General features: G+C 65.7%; 1 protein-coding gene across 1 annotated transcript in view; it reads right to left on the reverse strand.

Annotated features, from left to right (window-relative positions):
* The window catches only part of SHANK2 (SH3 and multiple ankyrin repeat domains 2), a gene marked incomplete at its 5' end in the record, with an annotated part of 177,482 nt that extends 162,421 nt beyond the window's left edge, over positions 1–15,061 (reverse strand). The window contains 2 exons of the mRNA XM_081099535.1: positions 2,912–3,130; positions 15,018–15,061. Coding sequence (XP_080955661.1) covers positions 2,912–3,118 — 207 coding nt within the window. The remainder of the gene's footprint in view (positions 1–2,911; positions 3,131–15,017) is intronic.
* Positions 15,062–18,046: the final 2,985 nt, after the last annotated feature.

Raw genomic sequence — 18,046 nt, forward strand, 5'->3', positions numbered from 1 at the left:
CAACCTGCATGTCTCCCACGTCCCAAGTTCAGGCCGTGGCCGCCGTCTGGGAACACACCTGCAGAGCCACGGAGCGAGCAACCTGGAGGCGCCTTCTCGTACAGCCCGCGCCCTTGGCGCTCTCACATTCAGGTGGGCGTCCCGCCTGGGCCCCTCATGGGGCGAAGTCCAGCTATGCCCACTGCTCACAGCTTCCCACACCGACACCCACCGACCACACGGCGAGGCAGGTTGGGGGAGCCACAGCACTGGCCACAGAGCTACACTTCACAGAGCTCAACATGTGGGCGGCGCCCCCACCCGATAGGGAGCTCTGCAGCGCCGTCAAGAACGGGAGCGACTTGGGGTGGCCGCGTCCCCGTCTCCTCCCTGGGACTCCCCCGGGTGGGAGTCAAGCTGTTTCACCTGCATAGCCACGAGCAGGGCCCGGGGACCTGCTTCTTCCCGGGACGCATTCAGAGCCACATGAGGCTGGACTGGCCCTGGGGCTGGGACCAGTTCCCACAGGGGGTATCTGCGTGTCTGGGGGTGTGGGTATAGCCCCGCTACTGTCCCCCAGCTCAGGCCGGCCGCCCCCCCCTGCTGGGTGAGGGGATCCAATCCCCGAGACAATGAGCTTGGCTCAGCAGGCAGCCAGGAGCCCCCGCCCCTGCCCCCACCACCCCCGGGAAACATGGTCCCTTTGGGTCAAAGGTTGCATGACTCAGCAAAATGCCAACAATTGTTGAACAAGAGACTTCAAATGAACGGGTTCTGTGCTCATAAATGAGACCTGGATACAGTTTTTTAAAGGTGACCCCTGGCTGAGAGTGGGGGGGGTGGAAGGGGGGACAGGTGGGGTGACAGGCCAGGCGGGTTAGAGGCTCAGGGCATCTGCTGTGGTGGAGGGAGCTCTCAGCTTAGGAGCGAGAAGGTGTTAGGGTGGAAATGAGATCTGGGCCCTCGCGGGAGGCGGGAGCTGGAGATGTGAGCGAGGACACCCACGCCCTTCGCACAGATGCGGCAGGAGGGCTGGGTGTGCGAAGAACAGAGAGCGGCCCGGGCCTCCCCAGCTTCACGGGGGGGGGGGGGGGGGGCTGGGGGGCAGGAGCCAGGCCTGGGGCAGGAGGGAGCCCAGGGCAGGAGCCAGGCCCGGGGCAGGAGGGATGCCACAGGGAACAAGGCAGAAGGCACCCCCACCCGCAGCGTCCCCTCTGGACAGATGCCCCCGGGACCAAGGACAGGCCTGGGACTACAAGGATGGGCTGCCGCAGACTCAGGACTCCTGGAAGGAGACAGAGCGCTACCCCCCAGGGGCCGGGGGGCTGAATCAGACACCTGCCCAGCAACGTGCCAACGGGAGCTTGTCAAGGTCACAACCGCTCCCCTCAAGGTCGGAACCTCTCCCGCCCAGGCCTTCTAGAACCCTCTCCCACAATGGAGGCCCCTCCACGTCTTTGCAGACCAAGAGGCCGACGGGGGTGGGGGGTTGGGGGGGGCGCCTGGTCCTCGGCCGCCGCCTGAGGAAATGGCTCAGAAAGCAGTGCCCAGACAGGTGCCGGCCCCCAGCAGCCAGAACCCGGGACCTCGGACACCAAAGCAAGTGGCCACCGTGTCTGCGAGGAGACGGCCAAGAAGGGCGTAGGGACCGAAGGAGGACTTGCTGCAGGGGCTCCGTCTCGATCAACGACAAGCCCATGGGACATCCATCGGAAGCAAGTGACGGATTAGGGAGCGTCCATCAGCTGACAGGGGGCGGGGCCGTGAGAGGCAGGGGCCTGGGGCTGCTCTGGGGAGAGACTGGGGGGGGCAGGGGCTGGATGACCCCTGAGGTCCGGGCAGCAGCTGCGTGCTCCCTCCTGAGTGAAAGCGCCAACTCGAGCGCATTTACCTAAAAGATGGGAACACTGACGAAAGCAACAGTGGGGGCAACTCACTTCCTGGGCACCTGCCAGGAGGTGGGCCGGGCCCCTGCACCTCCTTATCTGGTGGGCACGTGCGTGGTGGGGATGGGAGCACGCAGTGGGGATGGGCGCGCACAGTGGGGATGGGAGCGCACAGCGGGGATGGTCAGGTGCAGTGGGTAAGGCATGCGCAGTGGGGATGGGCGCGCACAGTGGGGATGGGAGCGCACAGTGGGGATGGGCAGGTGCAGTGGGGATGGGCGCGCGCAGCGGGGATGGGAGCGTGCAGTGGGGATGGGCAGGTGCAGTGGGGATGGGAGCGTGCAGTGGGGATGGGCACGAGGCAACGGAGCTGCTGGTGCCACTCGTGGGTGGAGGTGGGCACGGGCCGGAGTTGTGCACACGCAGGAGCCCCGACAGGTGTCACCGTCTCCCGCTTTCCTCTGGGCTGCACTGGGGACATGACGCTCAGTGTGGATTCGAGACGGGACAGCTGTGCCGGGGCAGCCCCGTCCCCCTCCCTCGCTCCGTCCCCCGGAAACAGAGCCACCGAGGAACCGGTTCCCATTGGCTCTGGCACACGCCCACGGGGAGCCCTGCGTGCTGCCCTGCCGGTCCAGAGAGTGGAGGCCGTGTCCCCGGCCACCCGCCCGGCCGCTCCCTGCCGACACCACGGCTCTCACTCAGGGTTCTAACTCCAGGCCCTGGAGGTGTGAGGCTCAGAGACAGAGTCACTCGCAAGGGCGAGGGCCGCACCTGGGGCGGGAGGACACACCTGGCCACGCACCAGGCCCACGCGTGTGCCGGGACCTGCCGCCCAGCAGGTGACAGCCAAGGAATGGCATCTGCACTACGCGGCCAGCAGGTGGCGCAGCGGACTGGCCGCAGCTTTTCTCTGATGGGAGCCGACCCGGGGCCCTGCCTTTTGCCTCTGGGAGGAGACGCTCTGCCGGAGCCTGGGCCCACCCGCCAGGCAGGGAGCCGGTGGGAGGGGAAGACGTGGGTGCGTGTGGAGGGGACAGGCTCACCGTCTGCTGCAGGTCCTGGATGAGGATGCGGATGACCAGCGTGTGGCCCTGGCCCTCCTCCGTCCTGGCGCCGCCCGGCTTCCCCGCCGTGGCCCGGATGGTGTCGTAGATGGTCTCCTCCTTGGAGCTGTCCGACTCGGAGCCCAGGGAGTAGTCGGACACGCTCTGGGCCATCTCGTCCTCGCTGGACGTGGGGCTGCGCGGCATGGTGCCCGGCACCTGGGAGGGGGACGGAATGTTAAGGACAGACGCCCGGTGTCAGGTGGGCCTTCGTCGCTGTGGCGTCGCAGGGCCCGGTGTGAGCACTCAGGGTCTCCAAGGGGGTGACAGCCAGCGCCCCACGCCTCCCGGGGCCGAGTCCGGGCCAGGCACAGCCGGGACCAGGCGAGCTCTGCCCCGTGCTGGCACCAGATTGAAAGGAGCCCTGGCCGGCCGCTGGCGGGGCTCAGTGGTTGAGTGTGTCACCCTGTGAACCAGGAGGTCACAGTTCAATTCCCGGTCAGGGCACGTGCCTGGGTTGCGGGCTCGATCCCAGTGGGGAGTGTGCAGGAGGCAGCCGGTCCATGATTCTCATCACTGATGTCTCTATCTCTCTCTCCCTCTCCCTTCCTCTCTAAAAGCAATAAAAATATATTTTAAAAAATAAACAAAGGAGCCCTCACGAGCCGCAGCCCTGGCCAGGGTGCAGGGACCAACCAGGGGCCGGGGAGTTTGAAACTTTCCAGGACTTTCCAGGGGAGAGGAAATGCTCGCCCTGTCGCGGCAGGGAGTGTGGCTCAGGTTGCAGTGGTGCCACGTTCACGCCACGTGGACCCTCAGCCACGCACAGAGCAGGGACAGGAAGCTGCAAAACTGGAGCCCACGGGCAGGGCCGGCCCAGGACTGAGGCTGCCCAGCGGGGCCCCGGGGTCCCCGAGAGTCCCTGGAGCTGGGGCCACAGCCTCCTTCCCATCCAGGCAATGACGTCCCCGCAAAGGCCCAGGCGGGGGCGCCGACTCCGCCCCGCACGGCTCAGCGGGGGCACAGAGGACACCGTGACCCCCAGCTCTGGGCAGGGGTCCAGAAAGGAGGGGACGAAAGCCGGTGAAAACCAGGGCTGCCGGGAGCGGGTGGAGGCCGGGCCACGGCGCCTCCTCTCCTCCGAGGACTCTGATACGGGAGGCCAAGGCCACACGCACAGGACGAGCCACAGGGGCGTCCCCTTGACGACGGGGCAGGCGTGGGCCCCTGTGGTCCAGGGTCTGCCTGCTCGGGCGGGATCGCTCTCCCACGGACAGCACAGCCTGGGAGGGAGCGGGCCCCTGCACGGGGGGTGGGGGGGACCCCGCACATACATTCCTGAGGAGAGGGCACGGCACTCACATCACCGGGGGCGGGCGGCGGGACAGACGGAGGGGTGTGGGGGAGACAGAGGCGCCGGGGCGTGGCCGTGTCCCAGGAGGCTGTAACACCACTTGTAACATTTTATTTCCTTAAAAACCATCTCTGCAAATGTCAGGCTTTGATAAAGCTGGGGTGGGGGGGAGGTGAGCTACATTATCCTGTACCCTTTTCTCTGCGCTGGAAACAGCTCCCGGGAGAAGGGAGGGAGGGAGGGCGGAGGGGAGGGGCGAGGAGGGGGGAGCATCCCAGGCGTCTCCACTGCGCAGCCTGCGGAGCGGAGCGGGCGCTGGGCCGGAGCGGCCAGGTGTGCACTGCGGCCACCACCACCACCACCACCACCGGGGGCTCTCCCAGCCCCTCCCACTGTCCCAGGGACTCCCGACACAGGCACGGGCCACCCCCACCCCAGACACACGGAGGAGCCACCCCAGAGACGCCGCCCCGAGGCATCGAGGGCCTGGAGACCAGCCAGGTGGGGCCGCTGTTCTGTGCGGCCGCCCAGGGTGCTCAGCGCTTCGTCGTCTGGAGGTTCCACAGGAAAACCGTGTGGGGACCGCGGCGACCTCTGGCCCCCCCCCGCCCCCGCCCCCCCCCGCAGGTGTCCCCGGATCCCACCTGCCCGGCACTGTCCCCGGCAGGACCCCCCCGCCCGGCGACAGAGCTCAGACCCGTCCATCCTTCCGTCCTTCCCCAAACCCCCTGCAGACCAGCCGGCGTCACCGGTCCGTTAACTGACCAAACAGCAGCTTTTCTTTCTGAAATAAAAATTCCAGTCCCCGGGCAATGCCGACGTCCCTGTCAGAGCGCAGGGAGGCCCTGCACCACCGAGGCCTCGGACTCTCAGCGCGGGAACCGCGAGGGAAGAGCACGTCGGGGGCGGGAATCCGTCCGTCCATCCGTCCGTCCGTCGGAGCGAGGTGGCCGGGCTGGCACGCCCGGGGCGACAGGCTCAGGGTGCGATCTCCCCTCCCCTCCGGCCCACGGAGCCGGCGTGCAGGCGCCCAGTAATCACAGGCGGCGGGACCTGGCGCCCGCCCTGGTGGCTCCCTAATTACAGCGCAGGAGCCGCCGTGCGAGGCGGTACAGCCGTGTGGGTCCACACCGGCAGGCGGGGCACGGTGACACATGACATGAGTGTGAAGTGACGGGCACCGTGGCGTGCCGTCTGCATGACGATTCCCGCCCTGGCCCGGCTCCAGGGGGCGCGGCTCCCCGGGGGCGCAGGCAGCGGATGGAGCTTTGAAAACACACCAGCACCAGGGACCCCGAGTGAGTGTCTGGGCGGCCGGTCCAGGCTGTCGCTAAGCTCCCGGGCGACTGTGATGACAGCCACAGCGCCAGGTGCCCTCGAGCCCCGTCTGCAGCTGTAACTTTAAAGACTCGCAGTGGCAGAGACACAGAGGTGCACCCAGCCTTCCCTGGGGGCAGGGGGTCATGACCTGGGGTGAAGGTCATGGCATTGGGGGTCAGGGTCATGACCTGGAGGTGAGGGTCGTGATCTGAGGGTGAGGGTCATGACCTGGGGTGAGGGGTCATGTCCTGGCGCTCTGGACAGCGGGAGAGGTGCCGTGTCGCCACATCCAAGGGACCACCCAGCAGACACCGGAGCTGGGCCCTGATGCTCCGGTTCAGGTGGCTCCTCCCTCCCCTGCTCACCCTCTGCTGCCTGCAAACCCAACGGGCGCCGAGAGAAAGCGGGCAGGGTGCGAGGATGGTGCAGTCCCACTCCCAGGCCAGGGCCACCGCTAACGAGGAGCCTGCGGGTGGGTCGATGGCAAGCCAGGTCGGGCAGGAGTGGCCGCTAGTGAGGCACTGGGGACCGCCAGTGGCCGAGGCACCCCACCAGCTGCCCGGCCGCTCCCTCACAGGAGGGGTGTGGCCCCAGAAAGCCCCTGGGCTTCAGGGTAGCACAGGCCTCAGTGTCAGCATCTGATAAATGGGCACATGCAGAGCCGCCCGGAGCAGACACAGCACACGGAGCCCACAGAACTCGGAGGAGTGGGCGGGCTGGGGGCCGGGGCGACAGGGGCCGCACCACAGGGCCCATGACCGGCCCTGGGGCGGGGTTAGCCGGCCAGATTTCAGGGCCTGGAGTGCCAGCGCTGCGGCCTGGCTATGCCTGGTCACTTTGCAGGCCGCGTACAAGTCTCCGCTGGGACCTGGGTCTGAACGGGGGGGTGTACAACCCGGAGGGTCTTTGTAGGAAACCAGGGTGGGCGGGTCTGAGGCTGTTTCTGCTAAAATCAAACTCAAACCAAAACTGACAGCCGGAGGCAGCGCCCCGCGTCGCCCCAGCTCCCCGGGCCCCACACCTGGCAGCTGGCCCGCGCGAGGACCCCGCCTCACCGCCCACAGTGGCTGGGTGACGGTCACACGTGGCACCTCTGCTGCCCAAGCTCAGAGGCAGGGGCCCTGCTGCACAGGCTGAGGAGCCGGGCGGCGGCCGGAGGCGGAGAGGTGGCCGTCTGCACCCCGGTTCGTTCCAGATCCATCCCAGGAGGCCGAGGCCTGCACGGGGTCCTGACCTCACATGGGCCTGGCCTCCTGGATCGGCAGGTCCCTGGGAAACGCACACACCTGGGGGTGTTTACTTATTAACCCCGGACGACGCGGGGAGCACGGGGCGGGGAGAACGGGGTGGGTCCGCCCGCGTTCGGCATAAACAGCAGCTCCAGTTCACGCTGTGCATCTCCCACGGGTGGCAGGAGGAAGACAGTGAAAAGCGGGCCGTCTGAATTCCCACGGAGCCGGAGCCGGGCGCCCTGCGTCTCAGCAGACCCCGGTGGTGGGGGAGGCTGCACAGAGCGGAGGGAGGAGCAGCACAGCCAGCTGGGGAGGGCGGGTAAGGTCGCCTGTGGGCCAACTATGTCTGGGGGGGGGGGGGGACGACCTCAAGCTATAAAAACAGGTCGATAGAGTTCAATGACTCTCGGAACGTGTTTGGTCTCACGGACCCTGCCAAGGTCCCAGTTAACAAGGAAAAGGAGAACGGTGGCAGGAAGCCCTGGCCGGTGTGCCCAGTGGTTAGAGCAGGGTTGGGCAAACTTTTTGACTCGAGGGCCACAATGGGTTCTTAAACTGGACCGGAGGGCCGGAACAAAAGCATGGATGGAGTGTTTGTGTGAACTATTAGAAATTCAAAGTAAACATCATTACATAAAAGGGTACGGTCTTTTTTTTTTTTTTTAGTTTTATTCATTTCAAACGGGCCGTAGTTTGCCCACGGCTGGGATAGAGTGTCAGCCTGCGGACCAAAGGGTCTCATGCTCGATTCCGGGTCAAGGGCTCGGACCTCGGTTGCAGGTTTGACCCCCGGTCCCAGTCGGGCATGTGCAGGAGGCAAACAATTGATGTGTCTCTCACATCAACGCTTCTCTCTCTAGCTCTCCCTCTCCTCCCTCCCTCCCACTCTCTCTAAAGATCAATGAAAAAAATAGCCTCATGAGGATTAGGAAAATAATAAGTAAATAAAGTGATGGCAGGAAACGCGAGTTTAACAGACTCCGAATGGGGCTGCGAAGGTGCCCAAGGAAAGCCAAGTCTTAAGGCGGCCCTCGCAGCCGGGATGCGTCTGATGGACGGACAGCCGGATCGACGTCCCTGCTCGGGGGCCCTCCAGCCGCAGCGCAAAGAGGAAACGGCCTGAGACGGATGCAATACAGACAGCCACGTCCAGCCGAGTGGCTCAGGGGTGGGGCGTCGACCTATGAACCAGCAGGTCAGGGTTCGATTCCCGGTCAGGGCACAGGCCCTGCTTGCAGCCGATCGATGAGTCTCTCTCCTCATTGATGTTTCTCTCTCCCTCCCTCTCCCTGCCTCTCTGAGATCAATAAAAAAAAAGACACCCCAACACCTCCTGGCGGAAGCCGGCTTCACCAGGTTAGAGCTGCAAGGCCTACACAGTCCGCTTCTAAGAAGGCGGAGGCTCCGTGGGCTCTGGTTTGTAGTATTTTAAAAATCGCTTTATTCGCGAGGAATCGCAAATAGACGCCCGAGGTGCTTGGGAGCAAGAGGCTGTGATGCCCACTTATCCTGTGCACTCAAATGTACAAGCCTCCGCTCCCCCAAGCAGCCAGGACTGAGGGCCCCGCACGGAGCTCTGTATGGCACCAACACTCGGGTCAAGGTCAAGGTCAAGGCCGGGGACTGAGCCCAGCCCGCGGGAACCCATGGAACTGGAGCTGAATACTCGGTTCTGTCCACTGGAGGGGAGGACGGAGAACGCGGGGCTGACGGCAGGTTCGGGGTACGGGGGGCGTGTTTCGGGGCAGGTGGGAAGGTCACAGGAAAGCACACCATCCGCGTCTCCGCCCAGCGGCCTGAAGCATCCACCGAGAGGCGCCTGCCCACAGGCCGTCAAGGGGGTGGGACCTCGGCCGAGACTCCTCTCGGGTTAAACACTCCAGCACTGCGGGGAACCCCCCCCCCCCCCGCTCCCCCCGCCGTGACGGAGGCTGTGGAGAAAGGGCTGCTAACCGGTGGCTGAATGAATATCCCATCTCCCCCGGCCCTCCCTTCTCCCTCTTCAATAAAAGATGGCAGGGTAACATTTCAAATCCACACACACACCCGCCAGCAACATCACCTGAGGGCCCAGAGGCCCCCCCGGCCCCCGCACACCCCTCGGCCCGGCCGCCATCTGGAGCCTGGGGATGGGGTGGGGGGAGTCCACTCGCTGGGGCCCCCACAGGACCCCCAGTGAGGCACAGTGTGGGGCCCGATCCCGGTCCCTGTGCCCACGGGGTGAAGGAGCTCTGGAGGCCCCCAGGCTGCCCATGTCCCCACAATGACAGCAGGTGACCTGGGAGGGGGCTGCCCGGTGCCCCATCACCTGAGCCCCCACAACACTCAGCGCCCCCCCGCAGACCAGGCCAGAGGCTGTGCAGGGACCAGGTTGCAGTGGGAAGCCACAAGGGGCTGTGCCTGACCCTCAGGCCCCAACAGACCCCTACTCACGGGGGCGGGGCGGGGCCAGCGATCAGAAAGCAGGTCCGGCCCCCCCTCAGCGAAGCTACAACCCCCCGTCTGACAGCCACGGGTTCCAGCCACAAAGGCCACTCCCTAGTGGCCACAGTTTTAACAAGAAAAGAAAAAGGAGCCATGGAAACGAATACTCAAAAAATATTTTATTGAACCCAGTGCATGCAGAATGTCACCATTTCCCCACGTGGCTCCAGCCGCGTGTCCAGGGCTCATAGCCACGGGTGGCAGGTGCCCCCCGCCAGGCACAATCACAGACAGAGGGCTGGGCGCCGGCCTGGGGTCCCTCGTCAGGAAGTCTCTGCCCCCCGACACTGACCATGACGCCCCTCAGCACTCCAGTGCCCCTGGGACTGACCAGCAGGGTCCCCGCGTCTGTCAGGCCCGCGCTGGCCGGGCCGGGGGCGCCCTGGGCTGCCCATCCCTCTGAGCTGGCTGATTTCTCCACCACGACACGGAGCGATTTGCAGCATGGCTGCGCGCGGTCGGGCCGAGATCAAAGCTTGTTTTTAAAGGACGGTAAACGCCGTGTGGACTTAGAGCTGGGACCCAGAGACCAGGGGGCAGGAGGGAGGCCCAGCCGAGAACCAACCCCCTGATGAACCGGGGGGTGGGCCCAGGGCGGACGGCGGGAGGGTGGAGGTGGGGGTGGGGTGCGCGGGGCTGACAAAAATCAGGGGCCGGACCAGAGTCACTCAGGCCTCAGACCCGGCGCTAACTGACAAATGAGAAGCAAGGTATTAAAATGATTAGTAAGCGGGCGCGGGAATGTCCGATGGCGACGGGGAGGGCTGACCGGGAAAACACACGTCACGCAGGGAAAGGACGAGCACCTGGACCACATCCGAGCGTAGAACTTCCCTTTCCCCCTGTTCATCCTCACCTGAGGGTCTATTTTTCTGTTGATTTTTTTTAGAGAGAGTGGGAGGGGAGGAGAGAGAGAGAGAGACACATCGACGGCTGCCTCCCGCACACGCCCCGACTGGGGCCGGGGATCAAACCTGCGATCCAGGTACGTGCCCCTGACTGGGAATCGAACCCGAGACCCTTCAGTGCGGGGACCGATGCTCTAACCACTGAGCAGCCAGCCAGGGCCCAATGTAAACCTTTAGGACAGAAAGCTACGCGGTCGGCCAGGCCAGGTCGAAGCGGATCCCGGGTGAACGCAGAGCGTCTGCGAATCAGCAAGAAGCCGACGGCCCCTCGTCGGGAGCGTGGAGACGGGAAGCTCAGGCAGTGGGGGGCGGAGCAGCCAAGGACCCGGAAGGTGCTCTGGATCCGAGAAAACCGAGTCCAAACCAGAGGGCCTTTGCCGCCTGTGGGCCGGGCCTGGCGTAACCAGACAGCACTGCCGGTGCGGACGGGGCCCAGGGAGTCCCCTCCCCCCCCCCGCCCCCCCGCCTCCCGTGCCCCTGGATGACAGCGTGGGCCACCCCTCGGGGAACAATCAGGGAGAGGCATGAAGGTTAACCCTGGGGAGCCAGACGGCAGCAGGGTCCCCGTCGGCTAAGTGGTCAGTCTCATGTGAAACCGTCACCCTTGCCCGCCCGGCGTGGCTCAGGGGTTGAGCGCTGACCTAGGAACCAGGAGGTCATGGTTTGGTCCCGGCAGGGCACAGGCCCAGGTTGCTGGCTCCATCCCCAGTGGGGGGCGTGCGGGAGACAGCTGATCGCTGATTCTCTCTCCTCGTCGATGTTTCTATCTCTCCCTCCCTCTCTCCCTAAAGTCAATAAAAAGCATATTTTTTAAAACATCCTTCTGCCTGCCTTTCTGCTCCCCCCTACCCGCCCCCCCCCCCCGGCCCAGCGCAAAGCCCCCCTCGGGCCTGGAGAAAATGCCGGGATGAACCGAAGCCCAGGGCACCCTGCCCCGGTGCCGGCTCCCTCGAACCCGAGCACTTGCCCGAGAATGGCTTCTGCCCCTGCGATCCCCAATGCTCTCTTGGGGGAGGAGGCCGGGGGGGGGGGGCCTCAGGTCACACTGGGACTTCCAAGGCCCGGCTGCTGGGCACCTGGACCCTCCCGAGGTGCCCAGGGTGCCTGCGGGAGGCAGAGGCCGGGCCAGGGCAGGCTGCTCCCACTCCCCCTGCAGGGCTGACTTGAGTGGCTCCCCGGGGGTGGGGGGGTGGGGGGGCGGGGGCACACTCCTCCCTCCAGCCGCTGGAGACAACCTTCACCCTGAACCACCGCAGGGCTCAGCCCGGCCAGCACAGCGCCAGCAGCGGGGGCGGCAAACGACGAAGCGGCCGGTAGGTGCGAGCTCCGGTCCACGCCTGGAGGCCCTCTGTCCGCGGCCCCTCTGCCCACCCTCAGCCCGTCTCCTGAGGACCCCTCCTCGGTCGCTGCATCGGGTGTGGAGAGCTGCTCTCCCCTTGGGCCACTCTGCCTCCTCCGGGTCCCACAACCCAGCACATGGACCCCTCGTTGGCGTCTGAACACAGCCTCCTCCTTCCCAGGAGCCGCCTGGTGACAGCCGCCACCCCGCCAGGCCCAGGCGGGGGAGCCCTCACCTGGCCGGGCCCCGCCTGGGAAGGAGCCCAGAGAATCAGAACCTGGGAAACCAGGCAGCCCCTGGACAGGCAGGGTCTCCTGATCTCTTTTTTAAAAAATTCTATTTACTTTTTAAAAATATCTTTTTATTGATTTCAGAGAGGGAGAGGGAGGGAGAAACATCAATGATGAGAGTGAATCATTGATCAGCTGCCTCCTGCACCCCCCACAATGGGGATCGAGCCCACAGACCCAGGGTCACCTCGATCACAGACCCTGTCCCTCCCCGGGGCCCCGGATGGACAGACGGATGCAGTAAAGGTGCATTTCCCAGGCTTTTCTGCTGGGGCTGCTGGCCCCCAGGGACACTGGGCCTTCAGGCTACAGAGCAGGAGGCTGGGATTTGTGGGAGAGAGAGTTCAGGGTCCAGAGCCAGGGACCCGGACAGGAGCCTCACCCCCAGGTCCTGGGGAGCAGGAGGCACACCAGCCGCCCAGCAATCCCCACACCGAACCCCACTTTGGGAAAGGACGCAGATTGTCCCCTCTCTGGGGTAAAGCGAGTGAGATGAGGGGTCCCTCCTCTACGGAGCCAGGGTTTGGGAGTGTTCCTCCATGTGGGTCAACTCCTGACCCCTCTCCCTTCGCCTCGGGCTTTCATCTCCACGCTGTTCCCATCGCCTATAAAACACAAGGTGCAAGGCTACCTGGGGACTCACTTATCAGCCTCCTGGGGGCACTCCCCACCCCTGACCCCCACCTGCCAGGGTCCAGGCTCCTCCCAGGGGGCCCCGCCAGGCCTGAGCAAGTCACCTTCCCAGGGTGACCCCTGGATGCGGGAGGCGGGGACTGTGACCAAAACCCCCACGCACTTCCCAAGCACGTGCATGAACGGATGAAGGAGGAGTGAGCACCTCTTGGAAATGCCTGAATATGAACGGGGCTTTCTTTTCATTTTTTTTTTTTTAATGTATTTTCACTGATGTCAGAGAGGCAGGGAGAGGGAGAGAGGGATAGAAACATCACTGATGAGAGAGAATCACTGATTGGCTGCCTCCTGCACACCCCACACTGGGGATCGAGCCGGCAACCCGGGCCTGTGCCCTGACCGGGAATTGAACCCTGACCTCCTGGTTCATAGGTCGAGGCTCAACCACTGAGCCACACCGGCCGGGCTGAACCGGCCTTTCGAAAGCAAACTGTGCTTGGAGCCGGAAGCCACCGGACCCCACACCCTCCCCTACCCCCACCAAAACGGGATCTAATTTGTTCCAAGCGGCCAGGTGCCCCCCGGCAGCTGCCTTCCGGGGAAAGTCGCCAGATTCATCAAGATCGCCTTTCCTGGGTGAGGAGTTACAGCCTCCTCCCGAAGGGCCCAAAAGAGCACCTTTCCCCCATCCTTCCCTCTAGGAAAACCGGGGGTCCCTCCGGACCAGCGCCCTTAGGGAGGCTCCCGGGCGCTCCCCACCCAGCCACCTGAGGGCACCCCATTCCTACGGAGACAAGGGTCCCCCGCGGGCCCTGCGGGCGCTCACCTCCTACCCACATAGGAACAGCCCCAACCACCACAGAACCCAGTGGGCGCAGAGCTCCCGCAGGCCAAGGTGCAGCCCTTCTAGCAGAGGCTGGTCGCCCACAGAGCATGGAAACACGGCCTCCAGCTGCCCCCGGGGCATGCGGGGACGCCCTCCAGCCCCCAGGGCGCCAGGCTGGGCCTCACTAACCACTCTTTCTTGTGGACACCCCACACCTGGGTCCCGGCTGAGGCCAGGGCTCTCCCTGCCCCGCCAGCGAAGTCCGAAGTCCAAGGACAAGGCCCAGGTAGAGCTCACCCCCGGCCCCCCACGGAGGGCTTCCTAACGCCCCTGCGGGTGGCGCCTCCTCTAATTAGCGGTGGCCTCGTTAATGCCAACTCGAGTTCCAGACAAAAAGAGGTCACGGAGCTATCCAATTTACTCCCGCGAATTTCCAGGGGAACCGCTGTATTTCCAGCTGGTCTCTGAGGACCCCCAGGCCCGTGGCCGCTGCCAGCCCGAGGCCTCCAGTCCTGCGGCCTGAGCTCCCCGCTGGCCAGCGAGCCAGCCGAGCGCAGTCTCGGATCCCGCCCCCCAGGCGGCCTTCAAGGCTCCACGGCGAGAGCCCACGGTCCCGGGCACGGCCTCCTCCCCTTTGGACGCTCCCAGCCCCACGGAGACGCGAACCTCGCCTGCCCGACCCCCATCCGGTGCGAGACGGCCCGCGCGCAGACCCCCGCGAGGGCAGCCGGCCGCCGGCCCGCACCCTCGGACCCCGGCGGGGAGACCCTCGCGGGGGTCGCACCGGCTCCGCGATCCCGCGGCCCCAGCTCAGGGGCAAGGGCGGGGTGGGTGCCCGGTGCGCGCCCTGCGGAGGCGCCGGGGCCGGGCCGCCGGGAGGAGCGCGGCCCGGGAGAAAGTTGCCGGGAAACTTGAGAAGCGCGCGGGGCCGCCTCCTGCATAATTCACGGCGGCGGCGGCTGGACCGGGACGGCTCCCCTGCTCCGACCGGCGCCCCCACCCCGGCTGGGGCGCGTGGCGGGCGAACAGGGCGCTTGGCGGGGACTCTGCGTGACCCCGGGGGCCCGGGGGCCCATCCCGTGACCACAGAACCTGCACCGGGGACGCCGGACGGGGCCTTCCGGGGCCGCTGCACCGACCGCGCGCTCCCGGGCGGGGGTCCGGGCGCCGGTGCAGGGCCTGGTGACCGCAGCTGGGTCTTCCAGGTCCCGGCGACCGCGGCGAGGTCCCCGCTCCCCGCTCCCCGCGCGCCCCCTGGCGGCCCCGCGCCGGCTCCTCGGCGGGCAGCCTGACCCGGGTCACCGGGTCGGCGGGCGGCGACCTGGGGCAGAGAGGGGGTGGGGGAAGGGGAGACAGGGGGGAAACCCACCCGCCTTGCCCCACGGGGGGCGCCGGGCGAGTTAGGGGTGAGGGGTTCGCGCGCGAGGGAGACAAAGGGGGTGTCCTGCGCCCACGTCGCTTCTAAAACGTCTTAAACTGGCCCCCGATCCAGCAGAAGCGGCGGGAGGGTCTCTCCAGGGGCGCGCAGACCCCGCCCCACCCCCAGCCCGGACTCCGCGGGTCCAGGACGACGCTGACCCGGGAGTTGGGGCTCCCGGAGTCCGAACGCACCCCAAGTGCAGCCGGCGCGCAGGGGCGGGCGCCCAGGGGCACCTCCTGTCCCTCCCAGACCCTGCCGGGCGCCCAGCCACCCCCACCCGCGCCCCCGCCGCCGCCTTACCTGGTGCCTGGCCTCCGTCGGCTCCCGGCGAGCGGTCAGACCGGGGCCCCCTGGGGAGGGCGGGCGGCCGCGCGCACCTGGCTGGGCCGCGGGGACCGAGGACCCGGCGGCGCCGCGCCCAGCGGCCGGAGCGCGCGAGCCGCCGCCGCCGCCGCCGCCGCGCAGGTGTCCGGGCGGGGGGAGGGGCGGGGGGAGGGGAGGCGGCGGCCCCGCCCCGCGGCTGCGGGAGGCCCGGAGCGCCTCGCCGGTGGCTGGGCCGTCCCTCCGCTAGGTCCCGCGCGGGCGGTGGGGCCGGCGAGGGTGGGGGCGGGTCCTCTGGCGGCCCAGGGGCGCGCGTGGCCCCGGACCCGCGCGAATCTCTCCGCGGCGAGACCGTGGACCCGCCCCACCTGCTCCACCTGCTCGGCCCCGCGGCCGCGCGGCTCAGCTCGGCGGGCGGGTCTGTTGTAGCAACGCCGGCCCGGCAGCGCCCGGGCGCCCCGCCCCGCCCGCCCCGCCCCGCCCCGCCGCGCGCGGCCGCCCCTCCGCGGAGAGCCCCGCGCACCGGCGAGTCCCCGGGTCTGCGGAGCCGGACTGGGTTCTGCGCGATTCTCCCGGACGCGGGGGCTCCCGCCCCAGGGCATCGGCGTGAACAGGACCCGGGACACCGATGCCCGCCCGTCGGAGGCGTGCGGAGCCCGGGAAACTTGGTGCCCGGGACGCGCCGCCACCGCTGCCCCGCCTCCCACCCGGCGCCCCAGCCCGGGGCTGAGACTCGGCGGATCTGCTCCTCCCGAGGCAGGAGCCCTGGCTGACAGCTGTGCTCGGCCCTAACTACTTCCTCCCTCCCGTGCTGTGTGGCTCCGAGTAAGCGACCGAGGTCTCTGGTCCTGAGCTTCCAATAGTCCGTATTTCTGCCTCCAAGATCTGCCATGGGGGGCGAGGGGGGCACCCGCGTCCAGGGGTGTAACAGCTGCTCCCAGGACAGAGAGCCTCCGTTACACAGAACCCCAAAGTGCCTCCCGTGAAGGAAACTACACATATAGCATATGCCATAGCCAGTGGTTCTCCACCTTCTGGCCCTTTAAATACAGTTCCTCATGTGGTGACCCAACCATAAAATTATTTTCATTGCTACTTCATAACTGTCATGTTGCTACTGTTATGAATCGACATGTAAATATCGGATATGCAGGATGGTCTCAGGCGACCCCTGTGAAAGGGTCGTTCGACTGCCAAAGGGGTCGCGACCCACAGGTTGAGAACCGCTGCCATAGACTTTTGTATTTTATAGGCACATTTTTAAATTTTTAAATTATTTTTAAAGTATATCTTTTTATTGAGTTCAGAGAGGATGGGAGAAGGGAGAGGGAGAGAGAAACATCCATGATGAGAGAGAATTATGGAGCCCGAAACGGGACATCATTTTAATACATATTTCACACATATTTGTTAAGTCAATCTTATAGGACGTGCCTGAGAGAGTTGCATGGGCCAGTGAGTTCAACATACCAAAGGCAAAGTTAAATATTTGCTCTAGATACTTTTTTTTCCTGCTTGCATAATTGTCCCACATTTCAAAGAAGTCTTTAAAAGCACTTTGGTTAAAAAATAAAATAAAATAAAAAAACAGGTTGTGTTTGTGTTCAGGCCCCTGGCGTGTGGCACTGGGCCCGACCCCGGGGCAGATGCCCACTCGCGGCCTCCGCGCGTTTGCGTCCTCCCCGGGAGGCCCCGGGGGGCATGTGCTGAAGGGAGAAAGGAGGCAATCAGTCAAGTCAGAGCGATCCTGGGCGGGCGGAAGGCAGCCGGCCCGGCTGCAGGCTTCATTCCTTTGGCCGGCCCCGCGGAGGGCGGGCCCGCAGGCCGCCCGTGTTCTCTGGGCTGGTCAGGGGCAGATCCACACTACGGCTTTTGAGGGGGGTGGGGGGCCACTTCCCCTGACTTCTATCAGTCCCTCCCGTGACCCCAAATAAGTCGGGTCAGCTGAACTGAAGGGCTGTGCATGCCCCACCACCCCAACGCCAAGACAAGTGCCACGCTACCACCTGCCTGCACCCAGATGCCCCCCACTCCCCTCCCCAACTTCTAGGAAAATCTCCACAGTAGCTGGGGAGGCAGCAGGCCAGAGCTCAGCAGACACCTCCCCGCTGTCCCCACAGAGCGTTCAGATGCCAGAGCCCCGCTGTCTCCAGAAATACTTCTTCCCCAGGGACCCAGGCCTCTGCCAGCCCATCCCCCCTCCTCCACCCCCTTCCCCGTACACACACCTCAGCACCCCCAGCCCCTCCGATCTGTCTGAGGCCCAACAACAGCGCTCTGTGAGCACCCCGTCTTTTGGCATCTTGAGGGCGGCTTCCTGCTCTCGTCCCAGTTTCCCGGCCGTTAGAGACGCCCAGTTCAGCCTGTGCCCATGAGGCAACATCCTCCCGTCCTTACAAACCCCCTGTGGGCAGGCTGGGTCGGACGGGCAGCTGTGCCCATGCTCTCCCTGGTGCCCTGGGAGGGGTGTCAGTGCCCGGGGCACCTCCATCCCCGGCAGCCCGCCCCCGCGGGGTGTGGGCCTCGGACGGGCACTGCGGTGCTGACCTCGGAGGGCTTCTCTCAGCGGCCTGAGTCCCAGGGGCCCGGAGCGGCCTGTGGCCGAGCCCCTGGGTTAGTGTCCGCAGAGGAAAGGGAGCACCTCCTTTTTGCATCAGGATTTCGGAACTCCGTGTGTTGGCTCCCAAGGCTGCCTGGTCCGGAGCCCCACGTGCCTGCTGAGGTCTGAAAGGGCCTGTTAGAGAGCTCTCTTTTTTTTCTTTTAAATATTTTAAAATTTATCTCAGAGAAGAAGGGAGAGAGAGAGACAGAAACATCACTGATGAGAGAGGATCATGGATCGGCTGCGTCCTGCACACCCCCCACTGGGGATGGAGCCCGAAACCTGTGCCCGTGCCCTGACCGGGAGCCGAACCGTGACCTCCCAGCTCCTAGGCCGACGCTCAGCCCCTGAGCCGCGCCGGCCGGGCTCCACCTGAGAGCGTCGCCTTCTCCTGGAGAGCCGGAGC

The sequence above is a fragment of the Myotis nattereri genome (assembly GCF_964212035.1).
Source record: "Myotis nattereri genome assembly, chromosome: 9".
NCBI classification, from domain to species: domain Eukaryota; kingdom Metazoa; phylum Chordata; class Mammalia; order Chiroptera; family Vespertilionidae; genus Myotis; species Myotis nattereri.